We start from the raw sequence: 20,659 nt of genomic DNA, 5'->3' as shown, positions 1-20,659 counted from the left end.
AGTCGATTCAGCGATATCTACTTAAGTGAAATTATTAATCAGTTCTAGTCGATTCTTTCAGCGATATCTTCTTAATTGGAATTATTGATTCTAGTTGAATCTTTCACCAATATACACTTAACTTCGATATCTACTTCTCAAATTATGATTCAACCCTTTTATAAAGACATAACCTGTCCATTAAAGTCAATGGAAATGTATTTGGCATTTCCAAAATGGCGACAGTTTGTTAATGTTCACTTCAAATATTTCAAATTACTCATATCACACATACTTGAGCTTGGTACATAAAAAGAAACAAAATCATGTTTTGATTGATACACTCATCATTACTTTTATTTACATATTGCACATATGGGTCATCTATCACAATACTGCTTCTTATCCAACAAACATCTTCAAGCTCTTCCCTAAACAGAATTATCCCAAGACTAGATCTGTTTAACAGGTATCAAGTATCCAAACGTTTTGCTGAAATATAAAAACATTATTTCTGATCAAACATCTGAAAAGTCAAAACATTTCAATTATCATGGTTGATACTAAAACAGCATTTCTGATCAAACAACCAATAGGTCAAAACATTTCTTTCATCGAGATTTAAAATAAAACTGTATTAAACACTCATTTGGTCAAAGCATTTCTTTTCTCCTGACATAAAACAATATTTCTGACTAAAATCCATCTATAACCTATTAGACTTTCTAGAATTAAAAATATCGTTTTTTTTTTACTCAAATGTTAACAGCTGATTCAATTTGTGACTTTCTATAACTAAATGAAAATATGTTTTGTTATTTTGTGACATAGAAAATATTTTACCAGAATTCCCTAAACCTAGAAACACATTATTACATAAAGAAAAATATGTTTCATTAAATAAGTTTGTACTATCAATTCACTGCTTAGATATGCATGCTTTTGATTGCAGCCAGTATTTATGAAATCAGTCACCAGATATCAAATGGCTTTGTATATATTTCATTATACACACAAACAAAACACAATGCACATCAAGAATACATTTCATTGGGTGTGATGTAACCTTTAACAGGTATGGGAGTGATTTCACCAATAACAGGTATGAAAGAATTATATATATATCTTCAACTGAGTTTTTCTATAATTTTATTTTACTTCTACAGTAAAATCTCCGATACATATACACATGTATAACCATATCATTTATAAAGACAACATGATAAATTCTGGTAATATATATCTAGTGTTTGGAATCTTATAATTTATATATATACATGTATATATAGTAACAACTTCAGGTAAATATCTGTTAATATACAATAGGAATATGTACAGGTACTTGAACACTATCTTTACTAATGTTTGAATTATGGAGACAGCTATACCCCGATGTATTTACAGTACTACAAAGTCCTCCTTCAATGTCAACATAAAAGTTAATGTTTCATGGTAACCACACGACAGTACATTACTAGGTACACGCATATATTTACATTACCTAATTGTCAACGATAAGGTAAAATTTATCCTGTTTCGTTTTTCATTGTATAATATAAAACAATTCCTTTTCAGACATGATTATACTTACAGTTTGACATCATTTGCAGTAAAGCAATAAACAGGACTGATTTGTTACACAAATTACAAAACTAAACGACCCATACAAACAAAAATAGGCCTGATGGGCCTGTATCGCTCATCTGTTACTGAAGTACATGTATTTCTGCGACATTTACATCAGATCACATCAAAAGGTGTCTTTATTAGACCTGGTTATTACCCTTCATCTTATCAAAGAGAAAATTTGTCAGAAGATAACATAGCGATCTTTAATGTGGAGCCCAGACTTAACACTTTAAAAAAACCTTTTTTTCAACTTTTTAAAATTTCTAAATGTTAACTTTTAAACTCCTTTGTTTCACTATGTCAAATATTATATTCTTAGGACCCTTTGTTATTCAGATTTTCTATTTCATTTTAAAAGAATATTTTTTTCCGAATTTCTCTACAATGAAATTGAAAGTTGGTTAAAGGATTAATTAGCATGCTTGTATGCCTCTCAGTTATTCAGAAACTGTTGGAATAGTTTGACACATCTGACCTTCCAACCATAAAAATGGGTTGATATGGTAGTCTTTATCAAAGTGTGTTACTGGTCCTGACCCTGGGTCTGTTAGTTATTCAGTTTAAAAGGCTGTACCACATTTAAATCTGCCCCAAAATAAGTTATTCAAAGGAAAATGTTCACACTAGATTGACGATGGCTACCACACCACAGAATAAGCATAAAAAAAAACCTGCCTGACCCCTACTGTTTGACAAAATATTTTTTCGAATAAGAAAAATCCCTCACGTAATACAAAATATACCGGCCTGACCCCTACTGTTTGACAAAATATTTTTTCGAATAAGAAAAATCCCTCATGTAATACAAAATATACCTGCCTGACCCCTACTGTTTGACAATTTTTTTTTCCCAACCAGAACAACCCCTCATGTTACATAAAGTAAATGTACAAGACCATCCCATGTTACTACAAACAGAGCTGAATGGTACCTTCTGTTCATAAACAAATAAACCTGACTTCCCCCTGTCCACACACACACACACCCTCACAAACACCACAACACACACAACAGCATAATTAGAATTGTCCTTAGCTAGGCAGCATATAAAATCTGACTAACTGAGCACTACACCAGAAAATGTTCTTCATCAGATCCTGAGAATATGCCTGGTCCTCCTCTTTCAGGCATATAAGAGAATTTGAGAGGGAGAGTTTGAGAAGTCATGTCCTTCATTCCTGTTCAAAAAGTTCGATGGAGTATATAATTCACAATGTTTTTGATACTAGACATAAAGAACTTATTTCATATGTTGCCAGAATAACACAAGCAAGTACAGTTTGTCTTCAGCCTTAAACCCCACTGGTCTCTGTACTCTGAGAACTAGATGAGGAAGGCGATGTCTTTTGCTGTCCCCCTCCTTCATTTGAGAATTTGTAGTGCTCCTGAACTATCTGGGCCAGTTTTGTGAGCTGGTCAGATGTAGATTTGTTCTGTTGGTCAGACCTGGCCAGACTGGCATGTTCTACACTAGCTGTGCTCACCTCGGCCTCTGCTCCCTGTGGTGTATTGTATGCAAATGGAGGTTTCCCCGATTGCTTGTCTTCTTTACCCTTATCCTGCAACACAATGTCAATCTGGCTGCCTCCACTACTGGTGCTGGACGTGTCACTCACGCTTCGTATACGGTCCATTTCTGCAGGTGCTATCAACTTTGGAGAGTCATCAGCTAGGCATGCACCATTCTCTCCCTGTGGAACCAGTGACAGTGTAGGTGCCTCAGCTGGTCTCAGTGTCTTGGGTGACTGGTGGGCAATCTCCTTCCCCTTCACTTTTTGTCTGCTGGATTCTTCATCAGACGAAGTTGATGAAGCGCGAGATCTTGCCTGCTTAGATGACACATGGACAGGTGGACTACTTTTACTGTGTGGTCTTCTGACTGGTGTAGAGCTACGATCACGTTTTTCAATCTCAATTGCGAGAGAAGTAGATCGACCTCGACTTGGCTTGATCCCCTCTGGTCTCTTTGGACTATGTGAGTGGCTTCTGCTGTGAGAGCTAGAGGAAAGAGTCATTATTTTGGAATCTGATAATTTACGTGCCGAATGCCTTTTCTTTTTCCTTGACAAGTCCTCAAGGGGAATGTCCTGTGATTCAACAGGGGACGGGGAATGTCGACTGGGCGAGGCTCCACCTGTCTGTTGATTAAAAGAATGGTACGCAAAGCTTGTCGCTTCCTCTGCAACTTCAATATCCTCCTTACCCTGTCGAAACAGACTTCTTACTCTTTGTTTTAGTGGCTTCATCTGGAACATTTGGCAGCAATCTGTGCCCAGACTTATTTGCTGACTGCTGACTAGATGACTGGGACCCAGTGGAACTCTCAGATGGTGTTGGACTGGACGAATGCCCAGGGGTCACGCGTACAGCATGACCACGCCCTGTAAAAGAAAGGACATGTACTTTGATTACAAAGCTGTACATAAAATGGCACCGGAATTACTCAGAATACATGTGTATATTTAAAATTGATTTAAACTGATGCTTCATTAAGAAAATTGTCAGCATGATGTACACAGGTTTTAATCATCAATGGGAAACAGCCTGATACTTTGGTATAATGTATATCCTGAACCATTTTAACTAGGACCTTAGTTACAGCCTGATACCTTGGTATACCCTGAATCATTGTAACTAGGACATTAGTTACAGCCTGATACTCTGGTATACCCTGAATCATTGTAACTAGGACATTAGTTACAGCCTGATACTCTGGTATATCCTGAATCATTGTAACTAGGACATTAGTTACAGCCTGATACCTTGGTATATCCTGAACCATTGTAACTAGGACATTAGTTACAGCCTGATACCTTGGTATACCCTGAATCATTGTAACTAGGACATTAGTTACAGCCTGATACCTTGGTATACCCTGAATCATTGTAACTAGGACATTAGTTACAGCCTGATACCTTGGTATACCCTGAATCATTGTAACTAGGACATTAGTTACAGCCCGATACTTTGGTATACCCTGAATCATTGTAACTAGGACATTAGTTACAGCCTGATACCTTGGTATACCCTGAATCATTGTACCTAGGACATTAGTTACAGCCTGATACCTTGGTATACCCTGAATCATTGTAACTAGGACATTAGTTACAGCCTGATACCTTGGTATACCCTGAATCATTGTACCTAGGACATTAGTTACAGCCTGATACCTTGGTATACCCTGAATCATTGTAACTAGGACATTAGTTACAGCCTGATACTCTGGTATACCCTGAATCATTGTAACTAGGACATTAGTTACAGCCTGATACCTTGGTATACCCTGAATCATTGTAACTAGGACATTAGTTACAGCCTGATACTCTGGTATACCCTGAATCATTGTAACTAGGACATTAGTTACAGCCTGATACTCTGGTATACCCTGAATCATTGTAACTAGGACATTAGTTACAGCCTGATACTCTGGTATACCTTGAATCATTGTAACTAGGACATTAGTTACAGCCTGATACCTTGGTATACCCTGAATCATTGTAACTAGGACATTAGTTATAGCCACAGTTGAGGGACCTTACCTGGATATGCTTTAGACTTGGACACAGTTTAGGGACCTTACATTATCTGGATATGCTTTAGACTTGGACACAGCTGTTGGACCTTACCTGGATATGCCTTAGACTTGGACACAGTTTCGGGACCTTACCTGGATATGCATTAGACTTGGACACAGTTTTGGGACCTTACCTGGATATGCCTTAGACTTGGACACAGCTGTGGGACCTTACCTGGATATGCCTTAGACTTGGACACAGCTGTGGGACCTTACCTGGATATGCCTTAGACTTGGACACAGCTGTGGGACCTTACCTGGATATGCCTTAGACTTGGACACAGTTTTAGGGACCTTACCTGGATATGCCTTAGACTTGGACACAGCTGTGGGACCTTACCTGGATATGCTTTAGACTTGGACACAGCTCTGGGACCTTACCTGGATATGCTTTAGACTTGGACACAGCTCTGGGACCTTACCTGGATATGCCTTAGACTTGGACACACAGCTGTGGGACCTTACCTGGATATGCCTTAGACTTGGACACAGGAGTATGTGACCGGGAGCTGCTGTCCGAAGGAATGTCTAGTAGTCTCTCTATCATGTGCATCTTTAATTGCCGGGCCTTCAGTCGCCCCTTAGATAATCGTTGTTTTGCAGCCATACACCGTATATGGTCATCAAAGAGGAAACGTGCTGACAGCAGAGACATTGGTCGTGTGTGTTGGGAGGTAGCTGGTTTGTGGATGTTGATGTGTAGAGAACGACTGTCATCTTTGTCTCCCATAACTTCCACATCCTGTGTAAAACAAGATTTATACAATAACACAAGTCACATTAGCTCTAAAAGTTACATTTATTGAAAAGCTCTACTTTCATGTATCAACACATTATAATTTTTTGGCATTCTTAGGGGCTACTCTGTAGGATTATTCCTTAAGGTAAATTTGGAATTAACTTGGTAATTTCCAATCCATAGTGATAACCGCAGCCCCTGGGAAATCCCCATAGGTGCAGGGTTGTATAAGTTTGCATATAAATCCGAATTGGGGGTAACTACATTCTGCAATATTGGACAAGATTTTATCATCTCCAAAGCCTCATCTAATTTGGTTTGATATTGTTTAATGTCCTAACAAAAGCTATGGTAATTTACAGACTTCCACTGCCTAAAACTAACAACTCACTCTCTTATCTGTCTAAATAACTTAATCCCATCTGATGTAAGATTGCATAAATACAGGATTTAAACTTCACAAAGAGTATCTGGAGTGAGCTTATTTATAGGCATAGGTGATTTATTTGGAGAGTATTGACGGCCCTTTGCCATAGAAAGATACAAACAAAAATATATGGGGGATTACTACAGTTACTCGAGACATAAATTACAAAGGAAGACGTAAGATAAGGATCTCTATCTTAAAGGATTTAAGACAGATGTCACTAAAGACAGAAATTAGTACCAAATTTATTATAGACAGAGGTCGCTATAGACAGGAATAAGTAAACAATTTAATATAGACAGAGGTCACTATAGACAGGAATTAGTACAAAATTTATTATAGACAGAGGTCACTATAGACAGGAATTAGTACAAAATTTAGTATAGACAGAGGTCACTATAGACAGGAATTAGTACAAAATTTATTATAGACAGTGGTCATTATAAACAGGTCACTATAGACAGAAATTAGTACACAATTTAAAATAGACAAGGATAATTATATAGTGGTCACTATGGACAGGAATTATTACACAATTTATTATAGACAGTGGTCATTATAGACAGAAATTAGTACACAATTTAAAATAGACCAGGATAATTATATAGTGGTCACTATGGACAGGAATATTTAAACAAATTACAGACATGTCACTTTAGACAGATATCATTATAGACTGGTCACCAGACAGAAAGGGTCAGTATACACAGGAATCAATATAGATAGTGGTTTACATAGACAGGGACAGAGTATATCATAAACAGGGACTCCTATAAACAGAAATTCCCACATAATTTGTTACATAAAGAGACCATTATATAAAGGTCACTAGACAGGAACATCAAATATAGACAAATATCACTTTATGCAAGAATCTCTTAATCAATTTTATACAGAAAATATTACAAACAAATTATGCAAATTACATAACAAAGTCAATGTTTTACAGATAAATGTCACACTAGGAGCCAGTGCAATAATATATATCAAATTCATATAATAGATTCATATCTATAAAGAGAACAATGGTTAGCGAGAACAATATCTCCATGTTTGTCGGCTGTCGTACCTCAACATCACGACAGCCGTCGTATCTCATATCTCACCTCACCTCGACAGGCAGTGCCTAGATTCTAAGAAGTGTGATCAGTTCCTAGAACTTGGCACTCTACTGACACATTGACCCATTTGGATCACATGTCTGTGACCTTGTCATTTTATATCCTACAATGGTTCACACGTACATAAATACATAAATTTGTTGAACTATGTATTTGGTTTGTTTTGGTTTGTTTTTGTTTAACGTCCTATTAACATCCAGGGTCGTGCCAGGTTTTGAACTATGTAACACATTATTGTATCACAATGACTAATAATTCTATTGAAATCTATAACATCAGCATATTTTTGGCTTTATTCTTTTCATGCATATCTAATAAGTTAATTAAATGATTATGCATATGCAGTGGCGTGAATGGGTATTGAAGAGGGGGGAGGGACTGACTAGAAAGATCAGGGGGGAGGGGCAGCACTCTGTCGAGGGCTCGCTGTGTAACATGGGGTGGAGGATAGAAAATGGTATGTTAGAGATTTTACATCCAAGAAAGCTTCGTTTCCCTCCAGGTTTAATTTATATTTAGGAAAATAGATTAAATTGATTAAAGTTTAAAAAGACAAGAAATAGACTGTGAAACAGACTGTCTGACATATTAGATATACTGAATCTACATTACTGCATAATAATTAAGAGGATGGAATACATGTCTTCTAGTTTTCTTAGAAACACAATTGGACAATTCTTAATGCAATTTCACTAAATCTTCCCCAAAGGTGGTAGTAACACTTTAACATCATGTTGAACCAACATGGGAGGTACACTCACATAGGCTAATAGATCAGATTAAAACGACAGTGTCCTGGAAATTTGTCACCTATAAGAACAAGAGATCCCAGAGGGATCTTGGCACCCACCATTGAATGATCTTTATAGGTTCCATGTAAGATTATCTTCTCTCTATTTTTCCCTTTCTCTTACTTATCTGTGTAAATTGAGAAACATCCCTAACATCCTAATAGCTGTCTGTCGTCCATGTTGTTTTTAGATTGGTCCCAAAATGCAAAATGAGGGACCTATGGGAACTTTCATATGAAATTTGAGAAAGATCCCTTCAGTACCTTCTGTAAAATAGCGATAAAAAACTTCAATTGTCAAAATCCAAGATGGCTGCCTGTCGGCCATGTTGTTTTCGGATTGGTCCCAAAATGCAATATGCATAACTACGGACCAAGGGAAACCTACATGTGAAATTTGAGAAAGATCCATTCAGTACTTTCTGGGAAATATCGATAACAAGAATTATTTACGGACGGACGGAGGGACGGAGGGACGGAGGGACGGACCACGGACGCAGGGCGATTTGAATAGCCCACCATCATCAGATGGTGGGCTAAAAACAGAGATATACAGAGTTTAGCTATGCTGATTAATAAAGTCTTGATTTTGTTTGGTCGAACAGCAATCAGAGAAAGTTCATGTAGAGTGAAATCGGTTTAATAAAATTTGGTTTGTATTGTAGTTAATGAAGAACAAGTATGCTGGGACCTTGACCCAAAAACCCTGAAACTTGAACTTGAATTGTAGCTACTCATACTGAAGTTACATACCAACTTCCACCAACATACCTTGAACTGAGTGGACAGACTGACAGAGAGGGTAAGGGCAATAACACTTGCAAAAATTATTCAAGTGGATCAAATACTTCAATACTGAAGTTACATACTAATTTTCACCAGTAGGGGACTCATAACATGGACAAGATTGTGTCTTGACAAATCAGGGGATACAACTCTACAAAAAGGGGTTGAGATACAGGGTGGTGACATTTAACATCCAGGAGACCAGTAATAACCTGATAGAATAAGTTAAACTTGTGTTTAGTAGAAAGAATAAATTTCAGAACTGATCCCACAGATCAAGTGTGACCTGGACTGACCAGAAAGGTTGAATTTAGCCTGACCTGGACTGGACCCACCAGAAAGGTTGAATTTAGCCTGACCTGGACTGGACCCACCTGAAAGGTTGAATTTAGCCTGACCTGGACTGGACCCATCAGAAAGGTTGAATTTAGCCTGACCTGGACTGGACCCACCAGAAAGGTTGAATTTGGCCTGACCTGGACTGGACCCACCAGAAAGGAAAGGTTGAATTTAGCCTGACCTGGACTGGACCCACCAGATAGGTTGAATTTAGCCTGGCCAGGACTGGACCCACCAGAAAGGTTGAATTTAGCCTGGCCAGGACTGACCAGAAAGGTTACTCAATCAATCAATCAATCAGAAAGGTTAAGTTTGGCATGAACTGACCGAAGAGGTAGGAAAGACAGCAAAAGCGCTATATTCATAGATTAAATGAGAACAAATGACCATTCCAGCTGACAAACACCACCTGTAGGTAATGATTAGAGGGCTAGGTTAAAGATGACCTGGTAAATATGAGGTGTTTATATGCCTGATTTTAGAGGACCAGGGTAAAGGTGACTGAGATAGTGTAGATATAAGCTGTTCTTGTAAACAGATATACCTGATAATTTGGTATCACAGGCTATCTGATAAGTCGAGTAGTATCAATCAATGTTGATTTAACCTCACAGGCTATCTGATAAGTCGAGTAGTATCAATCAATGTTGATTTAACCTATGTCTAAATGCTTCTTACTTTCATTGTGTTCAGAGGTTCAGGACCTTTCTGTAAATATTCCTATCAATACCTGCACCACAGATCTCAACTAGGTACAGTTTACAGACTGTTGACCAGATAAGAGTTTACAATGTGGTAAACACGACCCTGACCTCCTGATGTTTACTGGCTACAATCAGGATGGTGTCAGGATGGTGTCCATTGTGTGAATTATAACAGTTGTATACAGGTTCAGGACATTGTCACTGCTTCACAAGGTCAGGACGATGGCAGTTGTGTATGGGTTCAGGACGATGTCAGTTGTGTATGGGTTCAGGACAATGTCAGTTGTGTATGGGTTCAGGACAATGTCAGTTGTGTATGGGTTCAGGACGATGTCAGTTGTGTATGGGTTCAGGACGATGTCAGTTGTGTATGGGTTCAGGACGATGTCAGTTGTGTATGGGTTCAGGACAATGTCAGTTGTGTATGGGTTCAGGACAATGTCAGTTGTCTATTAGTTCAGGACGATGTCAGTTGTGTATGGGTTCAGGACGATGTCAGTTGTGTATGGGTTCAGGACGATGTCAGTTGTGTATGGGTTCAGGACAATGTCAGTTATGTATGGGTTCAGGACATTGTCACTGCTTCACAAGGTCAGGACGATGTCAGTTGTGTATGGGTTCAGGACGATGTCAGTTGTGTATGGGTTCAGGACAATGTCAGTTGTGTATGGGTTCAGGACAATGTCAGTTGTCTATTAGTTCAGGACGATGTCAGTTGTGTATGGGTTCAGGACGATGTCAGTTGTGTATGGGTTCAGGACGATGTCAGTTGTGTATGGGTTCAGGACAATGTCAGTTGTCTATTAGTTCAGGATGATGTCAGTTATGTATGGGTTCAGGACATTGTCACTGCTTCACAAGGTCAGGACGATGTCAGTTGTGTATGGGTTCAGGACGATGTCAGTTGTGTATGGGTTCAGGACAATGTCAGTTGTGTATGGGTTCAGGACAATGTCAGTTGTCTATTAGTTCAGGATGATGTCAGTTGTGTATGGGTTCAGGACGATGTCAGTTGTGTATGGGTTCAGGACGATGTCAGTTGTGTATGGGTTCAGGACGATGTCAGTTGTGTATGGGTTCAGGACAATGTCAGTTGTGTATGGGTTAAGGACAATGTCAGTTGTGTATGGGTTCAGGACGATGGCAGTTGTGTATGGGTTCAGGATGATGTCAGTTGTGTATGGGTTCAGGACAATGTCAGGTGTGTATGGGTTCAGGACGATGTCAGTTGTTCATGGCTCCAGGATGATGTCAGTTGTTCATGAAGTCACAACAATGGCAGTTGTTCATGGCTTCAGGAGGATGTCAGTTGTCGACAATGGCAGTTGTTTATGGGTTCAGGACGATGTCAGCTGCCGATGGGTTCAGGATGATGTCAATTAATAATGGGTTCAGAGCAATGTCAGTTGGCTAAGGGTTCAAGAAGATTTCAGTTGTTCATGGAGACAGGATAATGCTAGTTTGTTCATGTATGGTGTCCATAGCATCTGGACAGTTGTTCATAGCTTCAGCATGATGAGTTAGCTCTAACTGAAAATTCAAGATTATGTCCACTGTCTATTGTGTCAGAAAGATGCCCTAGATATATCTTCTGTGAGATAAGTACATATAAATAGGTAGATCTTACTTCTAATAAGTCTATATAGGCTGAATGATGTCAGTTGTCTTTGGACTCCCATGTATATTTACATTGGCAAATTCTCAGAATGGCCATGCACATTATTATCAACAATCACTCATAGTAACTAAGTACATAAACAGTAATATACTGTTGGGTACAGGGCCCCTCAACCCTGGGAATCCCATTCTTAATTCAAAACAGTAAAGTTTGCTGAATAAATAAAATAATTCAAACTTAAACAAATAAAAACAACAAGAGAAAACCATGCTTTTATAGACATGATTGGTTTTGTGTCGTCTGATTCACTGGATATATTATCCATAGATAAGCTGGTATAGTATGATAGGGTTGAGCAAGTGTCCAAAAAAAGAACTACGAAGAAAAATGATCAAATTTCTTTTAAACATTACCATGTGACCTACATAGGTGACGTATACTGATGTAAAGAGGTAAACCATTGACTACAGGTAATATAAACAGACTTTGGTCTTTATATCCTTGCAAAATAATATTTAAATATTTTACCGAATCTTTTAACTGCTTCATAACCAGTATGATATATGTGGTAAAAATGAAATCAGATGAGATAAAAAAAGAAGAAGACATTTTCTAATTGTGTACAGTACAATGCCAAATTAATTTTGGAGTTTTTTTCCCCTACAAGGTTATGTATTCTTTACTAAAAAGCAAATCAGGGGTTTGGTTTGGTTTATTTAGTTTAACGTCCTATTAACAGCTAAGGTCAATTAAGGACGGCCTTCCGTGCGTGCGACATGCATGCATCAATTATTATATGGCAAGGGTATTTCACTAAATCTACAACCTGTAAAACAGGTAAGGAAATCAAGCATGTAATGATGTATATGATAACAAGAGTTGTCTGGAAAAAAAAAAAATCACCCACTTAAATCTCTTTCATAATGCAGCAAATATCAGAAGGAATGTATAATTAATGTGCCCAAAACTACCCTCATACCTCTATAATTATCGTCCTAGAACACACATTTAACTGTATAATAGCACATTTCAATACTTGCAGCAAAACTTCTTATTCTTCTGATAGGTTAGCAATAACAAGTGAGTTTTATTAACTTACCTGTAGAAAACCTACAAATCTGACCACGCCCCAACCCAGTCGCTTAGTGTCGGGTTCTACCAGAATCATCTGGACACTATCGATCACGAGAAAACGCCTTTCTTGTTTCCTACAACAGGAAATTAAGTGTGTTATTATAATTATATAAAACATTGTAATTTATATAATAAAAGCATAATGGGATAATTCAATTGTGAACACACACCTTCTTTTTGTTAATAATGGAATATTGTACATGTACATTTGTATTGTGTTGATGTGGTCACTCATGTGCACTAATGGTCAGTGATGTTTAGCAGTGGTCAGTCATGAAAGCAGTGGCCATTAATATTTTGCAGCAAGTCAGTAATGTTTTGAAGTGGTCATTAATGTGAAGCAGTGGTAATTAATGTGTAGCAGTGGTCAGTATGTGTAGCAGGGGTCAGTTATGTGTAGCAGGGGTCAGTTATGTGTAGCAGGGGTCAGTTATGTGTAGCAGTGGTCAGTTATGTGTAGCAGGGGTCAGTTATGTGTAGCAGGGGTCAGTTATGTGTAGCAGGGGTCAGTTATGTGTAGCAGGGGTCAGTTATGTGTAGCAGTGGTCAGTTATGTGTAGCAGGGGTCAGTTATGTGTAGCAGGGGTCAGTTATGTGTAGCAGGGGTCAGTTATGTGTAGCAGGGTTCAGTTATGTGTAGCAGTGGTCAGTATGTGTAGCAGGGGTCAGTTATGTGTAGCAGATTGTTTTACTGGTCACAGTGGTCATTGATTGTTTTACTGGTATCTTATTAAAACATGACATAATTTAACATAAATTTTGTTAAAAACCTTCTTACACCTGCTTCCTATCATAAACCTGTATTGTACGTGAAAATTCTATAGTAAATAGAAATAGTTTAAGATTTACCAAATAACCTAAGGTTTACAATGTTATATTAAATTTCAATCCTCGAAAAAGCATTTCTCTATACAAATGCATAAATGAACCTGATTTCAATAAACATCCTCCTTTTTCAACTTTTAATCTAAAACGTGTTTTCCTGTGCTATTCTATACATATGTATTTATATGGTCCTATCAAAAATATAAAAATGTGCTGCGTCCTGTCCAATTCTATGAACTTGTTTCATCAGATTCCAGGGACTTGACTTTGTAAGATTCCAAGAACTTAAGTATTCACTTGTGACAGTAATTGAATGTGTGTGACAGTAACTGCAGTGCTACTCAGTTTGAATCCAGGGATAATCGTCTCCGATAGATTCTATCGCCATGAGTCCGTCCGGTTCCAGGAACTTGTCAACATAAAAAGGTCAAAATATATTTCTATATATATGGTAGCGTTGCTATGGTGTATTGGTTATGGCCGCCAGTGTATTGTGTTAGTACAATGTCCACTGTGAAATGTCACTGTGACATCATCACCAGTCCTGATAATGTATTGTGTTGAGCTGTGATTAAAATCAAAACAGTAGATACTAAATCATATTCACTGGTGTGGGTTGTGAATGTTTTTGGTTTGTTTGTTTTTGTTTAACGTCCTATTAACAGCCAGGGTCATTTAAGGACATGCCAGGTTTTGGAAGTGGAGGAAAGCCGGAGTACCCGGAGAAAAACAACCGACCTACAGTCAGTACCTGGCAACTGCCCCACGTAGGTTTCGAACTCGCAACCCAGAGGTGGAGGGCTAGTGTTAAAGTGTCAGGGACACCTTAACCACTCGGCCACCGCGGCCCCTAGTTGTGAATGTACTGGTTTTTTTATGGAGGTCTGCTGACAGATGAGTAGCAATTGTTCCCAACACTTTTGATACAGTTTTACAGACAATTGAGTAGAGTAACTTGAAATTTTCCCACACAGCAGGTTTTTGTCATTGGAAATATGGTCATGCAGGCAAATACAAATTTTATCAGACCAAATAAACTATTGCCAAACAAAACATTAATTACCTTTCCTTGGTCACTATTGTACAGGCAATCAAGTCACTGTTATCTACAACACAAAAACACATGTTAGATTGGTAACCTGTCAAAACAATAATTTGACGGATAATATGTAACTCACATGACCTTGAATTTAGAGGTCACCTTGACAATCTTTTATCATATCACGATATAGGACAATATTTTGTCTTCAAGCTCTTTAAGTCATTTGATATTTTTATGTTTAACCCATTTAACATTGAAAGTAACTCATAGATTTTTTTTAAATCCTCAGTTTTTTATGCCATCAATCTGACTGGCTCTCGGTAAAGGAAGCTCAGTAAAGGAACCTACATGCTAAAAAATATCATGGCTCAAGATATTATAGTTCTACTGAAGATGTTGCGTACAAACTCAGGTCAAGGTCATTTATTCAAACAAATCTGATAACTTCCCCCAAATGTAATATTCCACAGCTTTGTAGATACTTCATTTCTGATGTGTTACATCAGATTGGTTTGTTTTTGTTTAACGTCCTATTAACAGCCAGGGTCATTTAAGGACGTGCCAGGTTTTGGAGGTGGAGGAAAGCCGGAGTACCCGGCGAAAAACCACCGGCCTACGGTCAGTACCTGGCAACTGCCCCACGTAGGTTTCGAACTCGCAACCCAGAGGTGGAGGGCTAGTGATAAAGTGTCGGGACACCTTAACCACTCGGCCACCGCAGCCCCCTGTTGCATCAGAGTGAATTAAGATAATTCATCTGGAAGTACCAGGCTATAGATGCAACAGTTTGCTCCAATTCCAGACATCATAACTCTTTACCTATTCATATTGTATAAGACCTCTTTAAAAATGTTATTTTAGAGCCCTTTTACCTTGAAAGTGGGTCAAAGTCATTTTATTCAGCTAGTATCCTTCATCTGGTTAACATCATAATATAAAAATATTTCCCATTTTCTATTCACTCCTAAAAAGGGTAACACTCACTGACCATACAAGGTTTTTTTAAAGGGTTTCCTGGAAGGCTACATTTTTTTCTTGGTACAACATCAGATTTCCTTGTCCTACGACATTAAGGGGTCATTGTTGGTGTAAAATTGAACCAGTAATGATTTATCTGAGATGTTCCCTGTTAATCTCTCTATACCAAATGTAATGAGATGACGCTATATGTTTGTAACATACTGTTGATATGTTGAGGCTTTTACCGTTGATCAAGATAACTGTTTGGGTAATGATTCATATGATTTTCTTTATTGCAGCTAGTTACATTTATTCTTGGGAACTAGAGCTCATAGATCTAGAGAGAGCACCAACACTGTGGTTTCTGGTTTAGCTTCAATGGGTTCCATAAAAAAAAGTATATAGAGAAAGCCTATAAAACAACAAATAATGTAAGATTATGAAATGACGAAATGAATTGAGTGACTCGATTTGCCTGTTACCTGTAACGTTAAATACCCAGATCATGTCTATGATAAGAATACCACTGTACATCTAATTAAGTACCTAATCAGACGAACAGAATGACCCAGAAACCTGATTCCATTAGGTTTAAAAATAAACCCATTGAAATGCTGTTTTCTGGAATTTATACACAATTAGTATTGACATTACATAGAAACTAAGTCCTTCACTATCTATACAGACGTGTGGTCTCTGTCATAACATATACCAACCCACGCGTGTATGACCGATATACGACCCAGAGACTCGGAGTGACGAGTAGTAAACGATGAAGTATATGCAAATATTTGTACATTTACAAAGAATAACAACCCATGTTTTTCGTATTTACTCTTATATTTTAAATACTGTTTTTTTTTAAATATATTTTTAATGCAAATAACGTAAACAATCATATAGCGCCCATTTTGAGTACCGACCTGACGATCTACATAGTGTATAAGAGTGGCCAAAACCCAACTCCGCCTATACGAATACTCCGGTTATTTGCATATTTTGTCATGGAAAAAGGGCTATGCAAATAAGCGGGTTGCTCTGTATCATACCATTCCAGAAAATTCTATAACACCATACGATTCCAGAAAATTCTGTAATGCCATATATATATCACACCATTCCAGAAAATCTATGTCCTTATATCAAGTGTTAATCTATAGTGCTGTGTAATAATGAGTTTCTGAGTATCTGTGTAAACAAATTAGCAGAAAACTTCATGATAGATTTTATGTATCCATACACTTCCTACATTCTTCTGTTTATATAGTGTTACCCTGAATGAATACTGGACTTCATTTAAATAATGTTGAATCCTCAAAATGTCATAAAAGCCCTAAATACACAATGAACTAGAACTGTCGCCAGGATGGCTGACTAATACCCCCGCAATCTGCACGAGTCAATGGTGAATTGGAACTCTTAATTAGAGGCTAACTAAGATAACCCAGTAAAACCTGTTTATAGTGACCAGTTGCCATAGCAACCATAATTTTGTGAAAAATAAAGTGGCATGCACATCTACACATGGCCCTCTATATTTGTGTGAAGTTTCATTGAAATCGGCCCTTCGGTTTAGGAGAGTTGTCCGGACAAACTTAAAGTTATGGTTCTTATCAGATAACCTGTTTATAGTGACCAGTTGCCATGGCAACCATAATTTTGAAAAAAAAGTGGCATGCACATCTACACATGGTCCTCTATATTTGTGTGAAGTTTCATTGAAATTGGCCATTTAGTTTAGGAGGAGTTGTCCGGACAAACTTAAAGTTATGATTCTTATTGGAAAACCTGTTTATAGTGACCAGTTGCCATAGCAACCATAATTTTGAAAGAAAAGAAGTGGCATGCACATCTACACATGGTCCTCTATATTTGTGTGAAGTTTCATTGAAATTGGCCATTCAGTTTATTAGGAGTTGTCCGGACAAACTTAAAGTTGTGGTTCTTATCGGAAAACCTGTTTATAGTGACCAGTTGCCATAGCAACCATAATTTTGAGAAAAATAAAGTGGCATGCACATCTACACATGATCATTAATATTTGTGTGAAGTTTCATCAGAATTGGCCCATCGGTTTAGGAGTTGTTGTCCGGACAAAATGTGAGATTTCCTGATCTCATATCCTAGGGTTGAGACATTTTGTGAGATTTCCTGATCTCATCCTAGGGTTGAGACATTTTGTGAGATTTCCTGATCTCATCCTAGGGTTGAGATATTTTGTGAGATTTCCTGATCTCATCCTAGGGTTGAGACATTTTATGAGATTTCCTGATCTCATCCTAGGGTTGAGATATTTTGTGAGATTTCCTGATCTCATATCCTAGGGTTGAGACATTTTGTGAGATTTCCTGATCTCATCCTAGGGTTGAGACATTTTGTGAGATTTCCTGATCTCATCCTAGGGTTGAGACATTTTGTGAGATTTTCTGAATTTGCCCTAGGGTTGAGACATTTTGTGAGATTTTCTGATCTCATCCTAGGGTAGAGACATTTATTTTGTGAGATAATTTTTGCTCACACACTTTACAGGGTGGTCCCATATGGCTCCCCTTTCCCTAACAATGTTTCTGACCATATTTGGTTCAAATCCATTCAGCACTTTGTGACAAGTGTCGATTTACAGGACTTACACCTATTTCCCTTATTGGGTCCCGCACCTCTGGCCCCAGGGGGTCAGTGTCACCATTTATGTAAAATCTGTTCCCCCTCCCCTTAGGATGTTTCTGACCACATTTGATGTAAATCAATTCAGCACTTTGTGACAAGGGGCAATTTAAAGGGCTTATCTCTATTTCCACTATTGGACCCCGCCCCACTGGCCCTAGAGGGTCAGAGTCACCATTTATGCAAAATCTGTTCCCCACCCCAAGAGTGTTTCTGGCCAAATTTGGTTAAAATCTATTCTGTACTTTATGACTAGTATCTAGTTATTTGAAGGACATGTTGACGGACCCCAGGGTTGAGACATTTATTTAGTAAGATTTCCTTATCTCACTCTAGGGTTGCGACATTCATTTTGTCTGATTTCTTGATGTCATCCAAGGATTGAGACATCTATTTTGTGAGATTTTCTTATCTCGACCTAAGGTTGAAACCTTCCTTTTGTGAGATTTCCTTATCTTGGGTCGAGACAATCATCTTATAACTAAATGTCAAGACACATTGAACATCATCAGTGATAAAAGGAGGCATGCTGGACAGTCAGAAATATCTAGTGGGTGAATCATCTTCAAATAATGAGGGTTGAACAATAACTATTGTCACACATATATAGATGGGGTGAGCACTCACTTAGATCCAGTATCTCAGACACCTTGACACAAGCTTTCTCCTTAGTGAGAGGCAGCTGTTTTTCCTCTTCATGCATCAGACACAAAGACAGGTCCCGTACCATGATGAACACACCAATCGCCTGTGGGCATAAACAATAATTCACATGAAAAATAGTACCGTACCATGATGAACACACCAATCGCCTGTGGGCATAAACAATAATTCACATGAAAAATAGTATGTATTTGTACCTAGTGCTAGCAATAATGACCAACAATAAGTACAAAGAACAATTGATCAAAATAACAAAAGCTTATTCACCACAGACTACAAGTCCGAGAACCTCTTAATATTAAAAACAATTAATTTCCAAATAACATAGCAGACTACCTTTACACACAGTCAATTGTTTCACAACAGCACAAACAACTGCACTAACAATTGAAATCCTTGGTGTTTTTGGAAATCCTGAATTGGTACAGGTAACAGGCATGCTGCCAATTTGTTCTGTAAAACATTTTTTGATTTTTTGTAATTTTTTAATAAAACTTTGATGACTTTATTTTATGCAACTGGTGTGAATTTGAGTAGATATTTAATTACATTATATTTGTTCATATGTGTATTAAACGAAATCCTATTCTTTACAGTGTTTTTTTAATTGATATAGCAGTCATTGTTTTCCCTGTCTGAAAGTTTTCCTTGGGAAAAGAATCAGTATAAGATTGCCAATCATTTCCCAGGGGAAGAAGTTGACTAGTTGATTCTTGTCTATTTTTTGAAGGGAAACTTTCAGCAGGAGGTTAGAACGGTGGGAGAATGGACTGGTATACCTGTACAGGTAGATAACCTCCAGTGATCAGTGCTCTAGGGAATTTCTGTGGCCCAATTAATGGACCTCTTTACTAATGTTTAAAGCATGAAAATGTTTCTGAGTGATAGAGACATTTTACATCAGCAACATATATCTAAATATAGACACACAAGGAAGTGAATGATAGAGCGTATCATAACCAATGAAATGACACCAGTAACCAATCAGATAACAGCTAGGTAGTAAGCTTATAATAGGTAAAGGTAAACATTCAACAGCGAAGAGAGAAAATTAAGAGAAAAAATATGAGTAAGTGACTTCTTCAGTTCTGTGAAAGCTTCATCTTTGATTATGGGGAATACCCTGGAGTATCAAAGTAAACCTAGTTCATGTGTAAAGTGAATTCATATGTTATGGTAAACCACAATTTGAAGGATAAGCTCATTGGAATTAAAAATTAGTAAAGCAGGACATTTTTATTTTGTTTCCTGTGAATCATAAACATTCTTGGAAATCAACAAAACTGTTCATAAAATATGGCAAAAATTGATATTGTAAACAGTCAACATATAAATGTGTCAGTAATTCGGTATTGTAAACAGTGAACATATAAATGTGTCAGTAACTCGGTATTGTAAACAGTGAACATGTCAATGTGTCAGTAACTCGGTATTGTAAACAGTCAACATGTCAATGTATCAGTAACTCGGTATTTTAAATACAGTACTAGTATGTACTAGTAATACTAGTATTAAGTAGCTGTTAGCGAAAAAAAAGTATTCAAGATATAGTCTTGAGAGGGTGACACACAAACTAAGACACATTACAAATCTGTTGGTTCTATCTGATATTTTTGACGGATGAATGATTGAAAGCTAAAGAATTTACGTCCATCCAATCATATC

General features: G+C 37.6%; 2 protein-coding genes across 3 annotated transcripts in view; both read right to left on the bottom strand.

Moving 5' to 3' along the window:
* Nucleotides 1-2,900: 2,900 nt before the first annotated feature.
* Nucleotides 2,901-3,623, bottom strand: LOC117345210. Its single transcript, XM_033908265.1, has one exon. It carries the CDS (start codon nucleotides 3,621-3,623, stop codon nucleotides 2,901-2,903), a length of 723 nt encoding a protein of 240 aa, XP_033764156.1.
* A 70-nt stretch (nucleotides 3,624-3,693) lies between these two features.
* LOC117335282 (protein CLEC16A-like) overlaps nucleotides 3,694-20,659 on the bottom strand; it is a 58,074-nt gene continuing 41,108 nt past the window's right edge. For both annotated transcript variants that reach the window (XM_033895259.1, XM_033895260.1), the window contains 5 exons: nucleotides 18,959-19,079; nucleotides 14,729-14,771; nucleotides 12,806-12,914; nucleotides 5,648-5,924; nucleotides 3,694-3,989 (listed from right to left, as the gene is read on the bottom strand). In XM_033895259.1, coding sequence (XP_033751150.1) covers nucleotides 3,808-3,989; nucleotides 5,648-5,924; nucleotides 12,806-12,914; nucleotides 14,729-14,771; nucleotides 18,959-19,079 — 732 coding nt within the window. In that variant the 3' untranslated portion in view covers nucleotides 3,694-3,807. The remainder of the gene's footprint in view (nucleotides 3,990-5,647; nucleotides 5,925-12,805; nucleotides 12,915-14,728; nucleotides 14,772-18,958; nucleotides 19,080-20,659) is intronic.

The sequence above is a fragment of the Pecten maximus genome, chromosome 1 (assembly GCF_902652985.1).
Source record: "Pecten maximus chromosome 1, xPecMax1.1, whole genome shotgun sequence".
Lineage (NCBI taxonomy): Eukaryota > Metazoa > Mollusca > Bivalvia > Pectinida > Pectinidae > Pecten > Pecten maximus.
Note: the sequence above shows the minus strand (reverse complement) of the source record. Positions and strands in the feature narration are given on the sequence as shown.